This window comes from Carya illinoinensis, chromosome 10, assembly GCF_018687715.1.
Source record: "Carya illinoinensis cultivar Pawnee chromosome 10, C.illinoinensisPawnee_v1, whole genome shotgun sequence".
Lineage (NCBI taxonomy): Eukaryota > Viridiplantae > Streptophyta > Magnoliopsida > Fagales > Juglandaceae > Carya > Carya illinoinensis.
The window spans coordinates 24,078,569-24,091,045 of record NC_056761.1 but is presented as its reverse complement, the minus strand read 5'-3'; the positions used below and the strand labels follow the sequence as shown (position 1 = coordinate 24,091,045).

The 12,477-nt window shown below is 32.9% G+C and overlaps 1 protein-coding gene across 1 annotated transcript; it reads right to left on the bottom strand.

The window, feature by feature from the left end:
• Nucleotides 1-408: 408 nt before the first annotated feature.
• On the bottom strand, nucleotides 409-2,034 carry LOC122280062 (F-box protein At3g07870-like). Its single transcript, XM_043091008.1, has one exon. The coding sequence runs from the start codon at nucleotides 1,844-1,846 to the stop codon at nucleotides 719-721; it is 1,128 nt and encodes a 375-aa protein (XP_042946942.1). The 5' UTR covers nucleotides 1,847-2,034; the 3' UTR covers nucleotides 409-718.
• Nucleotides 2,035-12,477: the final 10,443 nt, after the last annotated feature.

The window sequence follows — 12,477 nt, the reverse complement described above, 5'->3', positions numbered from 1 at the left end:
TAAAATATCTTAACTCTAATTATTTTACTACCATTTACAAATCATTTTACTATTATTCACATTTATCACATCTCGTCTCATCTCATTTCTTAAAAGAAAAAATGTTTGAGGGTAATTGTCTACATCAAAAACTAGTGGGAACAACATAGGGTTAATGATACTCTGCTACCCAATGGTCACCATGGGGCGTGCCCAATGTCAAATTTTAATTTTTTTTTCCTTTTTCTTTTCCACATTTTTTAAACATATTTAAATATTTTTAAAAAATACATCAACACACTAATATTCACTTTTTAAACCATTAAGTAAAAAAATAATAAAAAAATAAAAATATATGAGCGGTTAAAATGAGGGGACAAATTCATGAAGCATACAAGCATTTTCCATAACAAAGAACCCTGGAAGCTACACAACGAAAACTCTAAAATAAGCCTCTAAATGTAGGAATAGAAGTACAATCAAATCACATCAATTTATAGATTTATTTTTGTGTGATCCATTTGTGACTTTAGCACTTCTCCAAACTAAAAGTAATATGATGATAACTAAAAATATACATTACAAACTCCCTATAATGAAAATAGTCCCCCAAGTAGGATGATTATTTTTCCAACACCAAGTCCCAGCATAGCAAAATCACTCCAATGAGGATGGATTCCATGCTGTCTCAAATGTCCCTATGGCAAAATTCTAATTGAATCTGGAGCTCGGAAAGGCACTACTCGATTTCAATAGAGCTTTCTCCCACCTCAACATCTTCAAGCCAAACAAAACTGGGAACATACAGAAGTGCAGAGAATCTTGAATGAATCCCAGTAGTCTCCAAGAATCTGCAATTTTTATTTTTGAGATCACAAGAAAATATATTGTCATCAATAAAATATATGATCTCCTCGTTTTCCTTGTACTTGATGATCTTGAAATCACGAGGTGTCCATAAGCTTTCCATTGGGTTCTCTAAAGCAAACACTTTTGTCCATGATTCGGTGACACCATACTCCTTCATCACCCACACTTCAATATCTGGATTTCCATCGCCGAGGCCATTGATGTTGGATACACACAGACAATCTGTCAATGCTCCTAGACCCAACCACTCAGGCCACTCTACATTATCAAAGGGAAGACGAGGTAGCTCCAAATTTGACTGGAACTCCTCACTGTCAAAATCAAAGGAGCAGATATAGTCATTGAGTTCGGGGCTATCTTGAGTGAGAATAAAATGGAATGCTCCATTGAAAACAGTGCCATCTAGTGTCGAACAAAACAAAACTTTCTGTGGGACATCTGCAATGTTTCTCCAGGTGACAGCACCGACTCCAAGCGTACAGATCTCTGCTGCGCATTTGGTTTTTGACCGGGATTCTCTTCTGGCTTGAATTTTAAGCACCTTGTATAGGCCTGTCTTTGGACTAATTCCAATCCTCAGCATGGGTTTGCAGTGTGAAATGCAATGCTCCGTTTGGCTTTCGGGAAGAGTTATGCGCTTTCCGATGATTGGATTAGATACAAGAACTCGTTTTTCCCCGTGATTCCACGAGCAGATTAAGCCATTCAAGGAAGCCGCACCATTAAAATCAAACTCCATCCCCAATTTCGTTACCATTACATTATCTTCTCTAGATAAATGCTCGAAAAATAAACAGTCTGGACTTGCTCCTGTCAGGAGGGCAGTGACCGATCTCGAGAGATGAAAGCTGACAAATATAGGGCCTGAAAGCAAATCCCGCCATTCCTTGCATACACCCCTGCATTGGACCAGAGTCTTCATGGGAAGCCTGCAGAAAATATCCACAAGGACATCGCCTGGGACTTCTTCTAGACATGTATTCTCCCTAGTATCCATTGCTGCAACTTGAATGAAGAATTACAATGGAAAGTCTTCGTTCTGTGTTCCACACATCAAAACCTTCCTGCAGATGTCGATTTTAGGGCATGCACGCTCAAGGGATTTCAATTTTTCACCCTCTGTTTGGTTGAATACTACCATAGAACAAGAGTTCAGAAACACGATAACACTACAGAAGTTTTAATTCAAAAAGAGATGCATTGTAATTAGAATTTTAGCTCAATTATATTTCTTATTCTCGGGTTTGTTTTGTTTATAGATTGGCATCTTCCTCTCCGAGAAATGCTACCAGGAAAGTAGCGGCAGAACAGCAATTTTCTTGGGGCCAAATTTTTTAACGTGCGACGCGTTAAAATTTAAAATTCATAAAAATACATATACATATATATATATATATACTAGGTGGGAGTAACGTGCAAAGCACGTTTGTCTAATTTTATGAAATGATTATTTGTAAAAAATAATATATATTTTATAAAAATTATTGATGTCACTTAATAATTAAAGGCATATTAGAGAATAAAAAAATTAGTTCAAAATATCATATAATCCAATACATGTTTATAACATCTATAATTTTAGCAAAGATGTATACGAAAAATTTAATAAAAGTCTAACATAAACGGTAGTTCAAAATATGTGTCATTTGATGTTTGTATTATTATTCATCAATTTATGTCATCCTGTAGACCATCAATAGAGACAACATTGAAATTTTTATTTTGCTGTTGGTTGAGTCGATCAGGGATAACATAAAGTTAAAATATAATCTTTTTATAAAATTTGTGGTATAATATTTTCTATATGTTGCCCAGATGACTAACACAAGAGGGGGGGTGAATTGAGTTGTATTAAAAAAAATAACAATTATAAATCAAATATATAATATAAAATATAAACAAAATATGAAATAACAATAAATATAAGGAGTAAGGGTAAGAGAGAAGCAAACTCAGTATGTTAACGAGGTTCGGCCCCACTGCCTACGTCCTCGCCTCAAGCTACCCCTTGAGGATTCCCAAATTCACTATTCAACCTCCTTCAGGTGGAGATAGAAACCTATTACACCTTTGAACAACACCGCTACAAAGGATCCGTGTAGAACACCCTCTACACTTGCAATCACCTTACACGTGGTGATTCAACTATTCCCTGTGTAGAATACTTTCTACACACACAAGGGTTATACACACCCTTTTTCTGATACAAAAGCTGATAGTGGGTAGGTTATCAGAAAACACTCCTCAACGAGTGAAATAAGAACAATACAGCGCAAGCTATATCTCTCAAAATGAACAAGGATTAAGGCTCAATGTTTAGAGAAGAGAGAATGAAAGCTTTGAATGAATGTTGTATGTTCTTGGTGTTGTGAATGTGAAGCTCTCAAATGATCTATTTATAGGCATATGAGACTTCATATTCAAATTTAAAAAGATTCACATGTCAAAGACAACATCATTCACTTTTTCAAAAAATTCAAATAAAATCTTTTACTTTTGGCATATGACAAAATGAGCACACTTTCATTTTCAAAAAATTCAAACCTAATCTTTTACTTTTTGTATAAGTCTAAAAAAGCATCAATCACTTTTGAAAATATTCAAATAAAACATGCACATGTGAAAGATGACAATCAATCATCTTTAATATTTTCAAAGTTCAACCCTTTAATCAAGGCATGCACATGCAAAAGATGACAATCAATCATCTTTCAAAATTTTCAAATTTAATTTTCAAAAATATTCATGCACATGTGGAAAATGTATTTTAATGCTTTATGATAAAATATTAATTTTGAGCATTAATCCTAATTTCGAATTTTGAAGAGATTTACAACATTACTCTATAATTTTAATGTGAACTTGTTCCCTTCTTGCTCATGCTTGTTTCCTTGATGTGCTTGACTCCATTGTGTAGACAACTTGAGCTTGAGACTTCTTTATTCTTTGAATTCATTTGTTATCATCAAAATCCATGTGTAGATTTATAATCACATGAAACTTGAAATCTTGAGTTCAACAATCTCCCCCTTTTTGATGATGACAAATATTTGATAGAACTTGAAACCTATATTAATACTTAAGCTCCCCCTGAAAATATGCGTTAGTTTTTCAAGCAAAAGTATAAATATAATTCCAAGCATATATAACAAGTTTAGCAATTTAAACAATGTTAATGTTCTAGTCTAACACTTCTCCCCCTTTTGGCATCATTAAAAAGGATCCGCAACAAGAAAATGGACTGAAGAAAACGATGCGTTTAATAGTCACTGTAGATAGTTGAAAAATGGAGCCGTCCGTGACCCGACAAGTGCTGCAAAGCCTCGAGGCCTAACTCTATGAATTTAATACGGCTGAAGATTTAAACAATCGCCTGATGTTGTTGACAAACGGGATTGAAGGCTCCGAGTTTCTATAAAAAAATGATCATTTTCATCTATCGGATGCCAAAAAAATAATCACTTCTTGACCTGAGTTCTGTTTTTCCACAACGATAGAATGGCTGAGCAATTCTCTTCCACTAATGTTCCAGACTTGAATCAGGAACCCTTGACGCATCAATCATCAATCTTCTCTCCTGAGGCCGTCAATACCATGATAGGAGCAGTGAACCGTTTTTCTAGTAAGGCTGATTCTGAGATTATTGCAGAATCAAGAATGCTTAGTAATCAATATGCTGCCTCTGTTACGATCATGTCTCGAAGGTTAATGGCGAGGGTGAGTGAGATTGATCATCTTAACATGCAAATATCTGAGTTACGACAGAAGCTTGCTAATAAGGATAGTGAGAATAAAAGGCTAAAGCAAGAAAACCAAGAGTTGAAAAAATTTGCAGATTGGTATGCTCATGATCTGCAACCACGAATAGAAGAGCTGGAACGAGAAAGGGTTCAGATACAAGGTCAACATCGGCAGATAACAGCAGAGGTTCATCGTTTACTAGAAAAATAGGGACAATCTACTGTTAATCTCGCTGGCTTAGTAAGAAAACTTTTGACAATGTGTGTCCAGCATATCTTGTATTTCTTTTGACTAAATAAGATTTGAAGAGAAAATAGTTTGTCTTATTCTTTATGCTATCTCTATAAAATCAGTCCTGAAGTTCATCTAATCCGCATCAAGTTTTCATCTCATCTCTATAACTCATCTGCATTCCTTCAGCATTCTCGTTTTAAGCCTTCTATTCTTTTCTCAATGGCTCATTCTTCTAACATTTCTCTAGATCCATCCATGAGGCATTCTGCATCTCAACCTCCTGTTCTTTCTGCAGCTACCATTGGTGCCATGTTGCAGCAAGAAAATAATAATCTGACTAATAAGTCAGATTCTGATGCTATTTATGACTTGGTGAGTCTTGGGACTCGCTACTCTTCCTCTATTGTGGCTTTTTCTCAGCGGCTACAAGCCAAAAATCACGAAGTTGAAAAGCTCAAAGAACAAATTGTTGTACTTCAACAAATTGTTCAAGAGTCTCACACAAGGGAAGGAATCATTCGGCAGAAGAATAAACAGTTGAAATCTTTATTAGATTCTTCATTCCGCTTGCCGGTTCCCATGAATAAGAATGACATGATATTGTATGAAGAGAATGAGCGTCTCAAACATGAGGCTAAGAATCTCAAATTTATGTAAAAGTATTAAAAAAAATCTATCTCTATTTTTATTGACTCTGGTCTATCTTTTAAGAAATATTCATAGCATGCATCATACCTATTTCTCTTCTGATCATACATAATCTATCTTCTGGTAAAGGTTTTGTGAAAATATCTGCTAACTGATCGTGTGTGTTTGTGAACTCTAACATTATATCACCTTTTTGCACATGATCTCGAAGAAAATGATACCTTATTTCAATATGCTTAGTTCTAGAATGTTGTATTGGGTTCTTTGAAAGATTTATAGCACTTGTATTATCACATTTGATTGGAATGTGATTATACATGAGTTTAAAATCTTCAAGTTGTTGCTTCATGTAGAGAACTTGAGCACAACAACTACCCGCAGCAACATATTCTGCCTCAGCAGTAGATAGTGCAACAGAATTTTGTTTTTTACTAAACCAGGAAACTAATGCATGACCTAAGAAATGGCATGCTCCACTAGTGCTTTTTCGATCTATTTTACAGCCAGCATAATCTGCATCTGTGTAGCTGATTAGATCGAAAGATGTGTGCTTAGGGTACCATAACCCTAGGTTAATTGTACCACTAAGATATCTAAGAATGCGCTTAACTGCAATTAAATGTGATTCTTTTGGAGATGATTGAAAACGTGCACATAAGCACACACTAAACATAATATCTGGTCTACTGGCTGTTAAATATAATAAGCTACCAATCATACCTCGATATATCTTCGAGTCAACTGGCTTACCGGATTCATCTTTATCAAGTTTAGTTGATGGGCTCATTGGTGTTCCAATTTCCTTAGCATTTTCCATCCCAAACTTCTTCAGTAATTCCTTAATATATTTTGATTGATTGATGAATGTCCCACTTTTTGCTTGCTTAATTTGCAATCCGAGAAAGAATGTAAGTTCACCCATCATGCTCATCTCAAATTCTTCCTGCATAGTCTTAGCAAAAACTTGACACATATTTTCATTAGTAGCACCGAATATTATATCATCAACATAAATCTGAATCAAAAGAATATCATCATTTTCATATTTAATGAAAAGAGTTGTGTCGATTTTTCCTCTTGAAAAACCTTTTTCAATCAAGAAACCACTGAGTCTCTCGTACCAAGCTCTAGGAGCTTGTTTAAGTCCATATAGTGCTTTTGTGAGTTTGAAAACATGATTTGGGGAAATATGATTTTCAAAACCTGGAGGTTGCTCAACATATACCTCTTCATTTATAAAACCATTTAAGAAAGCACTTTTAACATCCATTTGAAAAAGTTTGAAATCTTTATAACAAGCATATGCAAGTAGCATTCGAATAGCTTCTAATCTTGCGACAGGTGCATATGTCTCATCATAATCGATTCCTTCTTCTTGATTAAAACCTTGGGCTACAAGTCGAGCCTTATTTCTAGTAATGACTCCAGACTCATCTTTCTTGTTTCTAAAAACCCATTTTGTTCCAATAATAGTATAATTTTTGGGTCTAGGAACAAGTGTCCAAACATCATTTCTTTCAAATTGATTCAACTCTTCTTGCATAGCTAGAATCCAAGATTCATCAAGAAGTGCGTCATCAATATTTTTGGGTTCAATTTGAGATAGAAAAGCAGTATGATTACAAATATTTCTAAGAGATGATCGAGTACTTACACCTTGTGAAGGTTCTCCCAAAATTTGTTCCACTGGATGATCTTTCACAAATTTCCACTGTTTGGTTGCATCTTGTATTAAATTTTGATGATCTTTCCTGATGGCTCCATGTTGAACTTCCTCTATTGCTTTCTCTTTGTTGAGATTGAGACTTTCTGTGTTATTTATACCTTCTATTTCTTCATCAATAGATTTCTTGGAGAGTGGAGAATTAGATTCATCAAATACTACATGCATAGATTCTTGTACAGTTAAAGTCTTTTTGTTGAATACTCTATAAGCTTTACTATTAGTAGAATACCCGAGAAAAATACCTTCATCAGATTTTGCATCAAACTTGCCTAAATTATCTCTGTCATTCAAAATAAAACATTTGCATCCAAATACATGAAAGTAACCAATGTTGGGCTTTTTCTCATTCCAAAGCTCATAGGGGGTTTTATCTAATTTAGACCTTAACATAACTCTATTTATAACATAACATGCAGTACTTACCGCTTCGGCCCAAAAATAACTAGGCAAGTTGTTCTCATTGAGCATTGTTCTTGCCATCTCTTGAAGAGATCTATTTTTCCTCTCTACTACCCCATTTTGTTGAGGAGTTCGAGGAGCAGAAAAATTATGAATAAAACCGTTTTCATCACAAAATGTTTCAATATTTTTATTAACAAATTCTTTTCCCCTATCACTTCGGATACTTGAAATAGTATAGCCCTTTTCATTTTGAATTCTCTTGCATAACTTGGTAAAGGCATTATGTGCCTCATCTTTATGAGCAAGAAAGATGACCCAAGTATATCTAGAGAAATCATCAACAATAACAAATGCATAATATTTTCCTCCTAGACTTGCAACTCTATTTGGTCCAAAAAGATCCATGTGTATCAGTTGCAATGGTCTAGTAGTGGAAATATGTTTCTTAGTTTTAAAAGAAGTTTTTGTTTGTTTACCAAATTGACATGCATCACAAATTTTGTCTTTAAGAAAATATGTTTTTGGTAAACCTCTCACAAGATCATTTTTTGAAAGTTTGGAAATAAGTTCCATGTTGGCATGACCTAATCTTCTATGCCATAACCAACTAGTTTCATTTTGAGCTGACAAGCAAATAGCATCTTGTGAGGTAATTTCTTCAAAATCAATTGTATAAACATTATTGTTTCTAAAAGCAATAAAACAAATATTACAATCATGATCATTCAAAATAATGCATTTATCCATTTTAAAAGTAACTGTAAATCCTTTATCACATAATTGACTTATGCTCAAAAGATTATGTTTTAAACCTTCAACAAGTAGAACATCTTCAATTATGAGAGAAGATTCATTACCAATTTTACCTATTCCCACGATCTTCCCTTTCGAGTTGTCTCCAAATGTCACGTGTCCTTCTTCTTTAGATCTAAGATCAAAGAACTTAGTCTTGTCTCCCGTCATGTGTCTTGAACATCCACTATCTAAAAACCACTTATTTTTGCTTGTGGATGACTTCATGCATACCTATAAAAACAATTAAAATGATTTTTCTTGGTACCCAAGTTCTTTGGGTCCTTTATTTATTAGTATTAGAAGAAACAAGATTTTTAGGTACCCATATGGCCCTAATAGTCATTGTATGATTTCTTCTAATAGGACAAGTATGATAATTATGACCATTTCTATTACAAAAATTACAAATAGCATGTGACATATATGAAAAACTTGAATGATTATAATAATATCCTTTTTTGACAAAATTATTTTTATGAAAAGAATTTTGAATATTAGTCTTTGAGGTAGAATGATTATTAAAGAAATTTTTATAAGGTTTGTATTTTTGTTTTGGCATATATCCCAAACCTGCCTTGTCAAAAACACATCTTTGACTACCAAGAAGTTTTTCAAAATTTCTTTTTCCATTCGTAAAGTTTTCAACAATATTTTCTAAATCGGTTTTCTTCTTATTCAATTCAAGATTTTCATCTTTCAAAATGATACTTTCTTTTCTTAAAATTTCAATTTCGTTTGTTAAAGAAGAATTTTTCTTTTTCAAAGCAGTATACTTTATACCCAATTTTTCAAATTCCTCATAAATCTCTTCTAAAACATTTTGCAATTCTTCATATGAAGGATTTTCAATATTATCAAGATTTGTTACCTCAATGTCATCTTTAGCCATAAGACAAAGATTTGCTGATTCTTCATTGCTTGCTTCACTATCTGAGCTACTTGAATCATCATCCCATGTAGCTTTCATTGCTTTCTTGCCCTTGTTTCGATCTTTCTTTAGCAGAGGACAATCTGGCTTGATATGACCAGGTTTATTGCATTTATAACAAATTAAAGTGTCGTTTTTACCTGAATCTTTCTTGGAAAACTTTTTGAAAGATTTCCTCGGAGGAGTTCTATTTTTCTTCAAGAACCTCTGAATTCTTCTTGTTATCATCGCAACTTCTTCATCTTTATCGTCATTTTCCTCATCTTCATCACTTTCACTTTCATGAGGAACAGCTTTAAGTGCTAAGCTCTTCTTTGGCTTTCCTTCTTCTTCTCCTCTTTTCAATGTGTACTCATGGGTGATAAGTGACCCGATGAGTTCATTGACTTCGAGCTTCTTGAGGTCTCTAGCTTCAAGAATCGCTGTAACTTTTGATTCCCAACGTTTTGGTAAAGAGTTGAGAATTTTTCTTACTATCTCCACCTTGGAATAAACTTTGCCAAGAGCTGTCAAGCTGTTTATGATGTTAGTAAAACGAGTGTGCATACTAGAAATAGATTCATCATCATTCATCTTAAACATTTCATATTCATGAGTAAGAATATAAATTTTTGATTCCTTGACTTGCGAAGTTCCTTCATAAGTTACTTCCAAGTTATCCCAAATTTCCTTTGCCGTAGCGCAATTCATTATTCTATTAAACTCATTTCCATTAAGAGCATTATATAATAAATTCATAGCAGTTAAATTTAAAGTATAAAGTCTATCGTCTTCACGATCAAACTCTTCTTCTTCCTTTTTGACCTTTACTCCACCAACCACTTTTGTTGGAATATAAGGTCCATTTACAATACATTTCCATATTTCTCTACCTTGAGCTTGAAGAAATATTCTCATTCTAACTTTCCAGAATGAGTAATTATCTCCACAAAAGAGTGGAGGCCGACTACTAGATTGACCTTCACCAAATGAAGCTGCAATGTTAGCCATAAGATCTTAACTCAAAAGATAGTTAATCTTATAATAGAGCTCTTAGCTCTGATACCAATTGTTGCCCAGATGACTAACACAAGAGGGGGGGTGAATTGAGTTGTATTAAAAAAAATAACAATTATAAATCAAATATATAATATAAAATATAAACAAAATATGAAATAACAATAAATATAAGGAGTAAGGGTAAGAGAGAAGCAAACTCAGTATGTTAACGAGGTTCGGCCCCACTGCCTACGTCCTCGCCTCAAGCTACCCCTTGAGGATTCCCAAATTCACTATTCAACCTCCTTCAGGTGGAGATAGAAACCTATTACACCTTTGAACAACACCGCTACAAAGGATCCGTGTAGAACACCCTCTACACTTGCAATCACCTTACACGTGGTGATTCAACTATTCCCTGTGTAGAATACTTTCTACACACACAAGGGTTATACACACCCTTTTTCTGATACAAAAGCTGATAGTGGGTAGGTTATCAGAAAACACTCCTCAACGAGTGAAATAAGAACAATACAGCGCAAGCTATATCTCTCAAAATGAACAAGGATTAAGGCTCAATGTTTAGAGAAGAGAGAATGAAAGCTTTGAATGAATGTTGTATGTTCTTGGTGTTGTGAATGTGAAGCTCTCAAATGATCTATTTATAGGCATATGAGACTTCATATTCAAATTTAAAAAGATTCACATGTCAAAGACAACATCATTCACTTTTTCAAAAAATTCAAATAAAATCTTTTACTTTTGGCATATGACAAAATGAGCACACTTTCATTTTCAAAAAATTCAAACCTAATCTTTTACTTTTTGTATAAGTCTAAAAAAGCATCAATCACTTTTGAAAATATTCAAATAAAACATGCACATGTGAAAGATGACAATCAATCATCTTTAATATTTTCAAAGTTCAACCCTTTAATCAAGGCATGCACATGCAAAAGATGACAATCAATCATCTTTCAAAATTTTCAAATTTAATTTTCAAAAATATTCATGCACATGTGGAAAATGTATTTTAATGCTTTATGATAAAATATTAATTTTGAGCATTAATCCTAATTTCGAATTTTGAAGAGATTTACAACATTACTCTATAATTTTAATGTGAACTTGTTCCCTTCTTGCTCATGCTTGTTTCCTTGATGTGCTTGACTCCATTGTGTAGACAACTTGAGCTTGAGACTTCTTTATTCTTTGAATTCATTTGTTATCATCAAAATCCATGTGTAGATTTATAATCACATGAAACTTGAAATCTTGAGTTCAACACTATATATAGCATATATATAAATCCTAAAATATATTTTGAAGTTGTTGGTCGAATTTACTTTTTCTTGATTAGCTCAAGGATCATGGCCTTTGTCACGTACCCATCATAGCAAGCCTACGTGTAGAATATGACTTAGCGGAAGTTACGTCCTACTACCATGGGAAAAGAAAAAACACTTTGATTAAACACGCTTGTATTATATATTATATGAGATTTTTAAATTCGAAATATTCAATAATCTGAATTAATGAAACGTATAATACACGTATATTATACTTAGGGATTTACGTCTTATGTACCTAATACATGTGTATATGTTAAGGAAAATGAGAAAAATATAATAACTAATCTTTAATTACTTATTATTATATAAACTATTAAGTATTATTATTATTGTGATTAATAAATTATATAACAACATTGAATGCTATCTCTCTTAATATTTATGTCTTCATTTTATATGTCAAATCGTTAAAACAAACGGTGTTAACTTTAACGGAAAAACAAGAAAAATCGTTAAAACAAGATTTTCCGTTTCATACACACTTTTTATATATAGAAGATATATAATTAGATGTCAATAATTTATAATTTTGATGTAAAAATAAAATTCTAAAAATATAACATATTAATATATGTTTCAGATTTTTAACGATAATGGTTTATGAAATAATATTTATTTATTATTATTTTGATAACAAAATATTTAGAATTTATTTACTTCATATAAATTACCAAGTGATTTTTAAGAATATCATCTTTCATTTTAGCATGTAAGCTAATTTATTAAGTTTTATATAAAGTCTAGATATTTTCGTGTCATATTAAGCATATAATATTATAATACAAACCTTAAATAAGTTTTTGCAGCTTGCTCAATAAATTTTA